At 45.6% G+C, this 2,344-nt stretch overlaps 1 protein-coding gene across 1 annotated transcript; it reads left to right on the top strand.

Annotated features, from left to right (window-relative positions):
- Nucleotides 1–1,357: 1,357 nt before the first annotated feature.
- LHYA1_G007603 (uncharacterized protein) lies at nucleotides 1,358–2,079 on the top strand (the record flags this gene model as incomplete). The annotated part of the gene is made up of 2 exons (XM_031152532.1): nucleotides 1,358–1,832; nucleotides 1,880–2,079. The coding sequence occupies 2 exons, from the start codon at nucleotides 1,358–1,360 to the stop codon at nucleotides 2,077–2,079; spliced, it is 675 nt and encodes a 224-aa protein (XP_031003121.1).
- Between the last annotated feature and the right edge of the window lie 265 nt (nucleotides 2,080–2,344).

The following is a 2,344-nucleotide window of genomic DNA, read 5'->3' as shown; positions in this document are numbered from 1 at the left end:
ATACCGCATTGGTATGATTGGTCAGGAAGGAGGCGAGGAGAGGGTTGTTTGGGAAGGCGGTCGGGAGATTCATGGCTGGAGTTTGTTCGGACGGTCTAGGAACTCTTGCTAAGATTCTTTGAACCTGTTGTGCAGCTGATACTGGAACAGTCAGGACAACAATTTTGCGACAATGCTTGTTGGACGCCTGGGAAGAGTGTAACAGGGCCATAGTTGGAGGTTGATCAGGTTGCTACGATGATGTTATTGGAAAAGTTTGGGTTGAAGATGTAGTTCCAGATGAAGTGAATATTGGAGGGTGATGCGTTCCTTCCTTGAGCTGCTGGGGGTCGATTGGAACTTTGTTTTTGGTATTTGATCGCAAACTGCGTTCAGGATATTATTGGAGGCCGCCTGGAAAATGAGAGATCTAAGTTGATTGCTGTGGCTATAGAGTGGGACAGTAATTATCGTCCTGGAGACATGAAGATGGTTGGAAGTGGTTGAACGATGAAGGAACCAAGGTAGTTAGAAGACGGTGTGAAGGTGAAGCAATCAAGGTGGTTGTTGATGTGGTTGGAAGGTGAGGTCTCTGAGATTGTTATTGAGATGTGGTAAGCGAGACGAGACCCACTATCGGGGGAGGATTGAAGTGAGGAGGCTATTCTCTCAAAAGGGTAGTTGCACTCCTAGGAAAACGCTTGCAGCTTTTTTCGTCCTTTTAGTGTTTCAGTTTGTCAAGTGAAATTTTAGTCTAGCCTGTTGGAGTTAGTTTGCACATGTCTAACAAAAGGTTTATGAGTGATTATTTCCTCCCAATCTCTTCTCTCTTTACGTTTGTCCTGTTTATAAGGCCTTGATCTATACTTGTCTCCTAGCCTGACGCTAAAATAGAAGTGGGGAAGTTAGCACGGGGTAAATTGAACCCCGAGTACCCCAACTTTAGCGCCCACTTTCGGGAAGAAATAGGCCCCCATTTATGTAACTAGGTCTATGTGTAACGGGGTGCAAACTTTTCCTCTAGTTTATCTAGCGTACATAAATTATAGCATGTACCCCACTTTCTGTAAGCTGATATCATTTCTAGATCAATAATCAACCCTTTTACATTTATCATCGAATGTTGAATGTAAGTCATATGCTCGCATTTCATTTGTCATACCCCTTTACCTCATATTCGCTTAATGTGGGGGTTTTAGCTGCAAACACAGGAACTCCGCGGGATGACTCATGGGGATATTGCTTATACATACACGAAAGTTTGAACAGTTAAGCTAATACTCAATAGGCGTTTCAACCTCGACTTTGTCCCTATAACTCTTATCATAGCACCATATTCCAAGCTTCATCCTCTAGTCGATTTAGCCTTATATGCGACATGTCATCCCCACCCAACCCCGTTGTGGCGCCCTCTCATATCCTCGCTCTACTGGACCGCCTTCACAAGGAGTCAACCACACAAGAGGCTGCGCTGGGGACGTACCTCGGTACCCCTGACGGTTTTGACGACTTGATGCGCGACAAGTTCATAGCGCTTGACCAGGACAAATGCCAGTTTGTCTACCAGCTTGCTAGAGCTACAGGTGCACGCAACGTCGCGGAAGTCGGCACCAGCTTCGGTGTTAGTACGATATACCTAGCTTTGGCAGTTGGGAGCAACATTAAAACGAGTGGAGGAGGAGAGGGCACGGTTATTGCCACGGAGAAGGAGGCTACGAAGGCAGAGAAGGCGAGGCGGTACTGGAAGGAAGCAGGCGAGGAGCTAGTGACGCGTCATGTTGATTTGAGGGAGGGTGATCTTCTGGAGACATTGAAGGAGAATGTTCCCATATTAGATCTTGTCCTGATTGATAGTAAGTAACTCTAGCGACCGGAGATGCGTTAGCTAAACCTTTTACAGTATGGGCACCAGTAGCTTTGCCGGCATTGAAGCTCCTTGAGCCGAAGATGAGATCGGGCGCTGTGGTCCTCGTTGACAACTCTATCTCTTCTGCCGCCAGATATGCAGAGCTCTTGGCGCATCTCAGATCGCCCGCAAACGGCTATACTAATCTAACGCTCCCTTATTCCAAAGGTTTAGAAATGAGTATTAAGCTTTGAATTTAGAAGTGGAGAGTAGACGGGACTTCTATGCTATGTAGCTTACTTTGGGAAGATATAACTATGAGTATTATGAGATTTAAAAGCAGAGTTTATTACAGTCACTTCTAGTTTACAAGAAAGCCCTTTAGACCTGAATCTCTTGCTATTCATATCAAGTATTAGTAGCTCGTGTTCACATTTAGCTATGCATTGGATCAGCTTGAAAATCAAGCATCAGCCTCTCCAACTCGAACCAGTCTGTGGAATTGACTCCCGTCAGTGA

Source organism: Lachnellula hyalina (genome assembly GCF_007821495.1).
Source record: "Lachnellula hyalina strain CBS 185.66 chromosome Unknown contig00135, whole genome shotgun sequence".
Classification (NCBI taxonomy): domain Eukaryota; kingdom Fungi; phylum Ascomycota; class Leotiomycetes; order Helotiales; family Lachnaceae; genus Lachnellula; species Lachnellula hyalina.
Note: the sequence above shows the minus strand (reverse complement) of the source record. Positions and strands in the feature narration are given on the sequence as shown.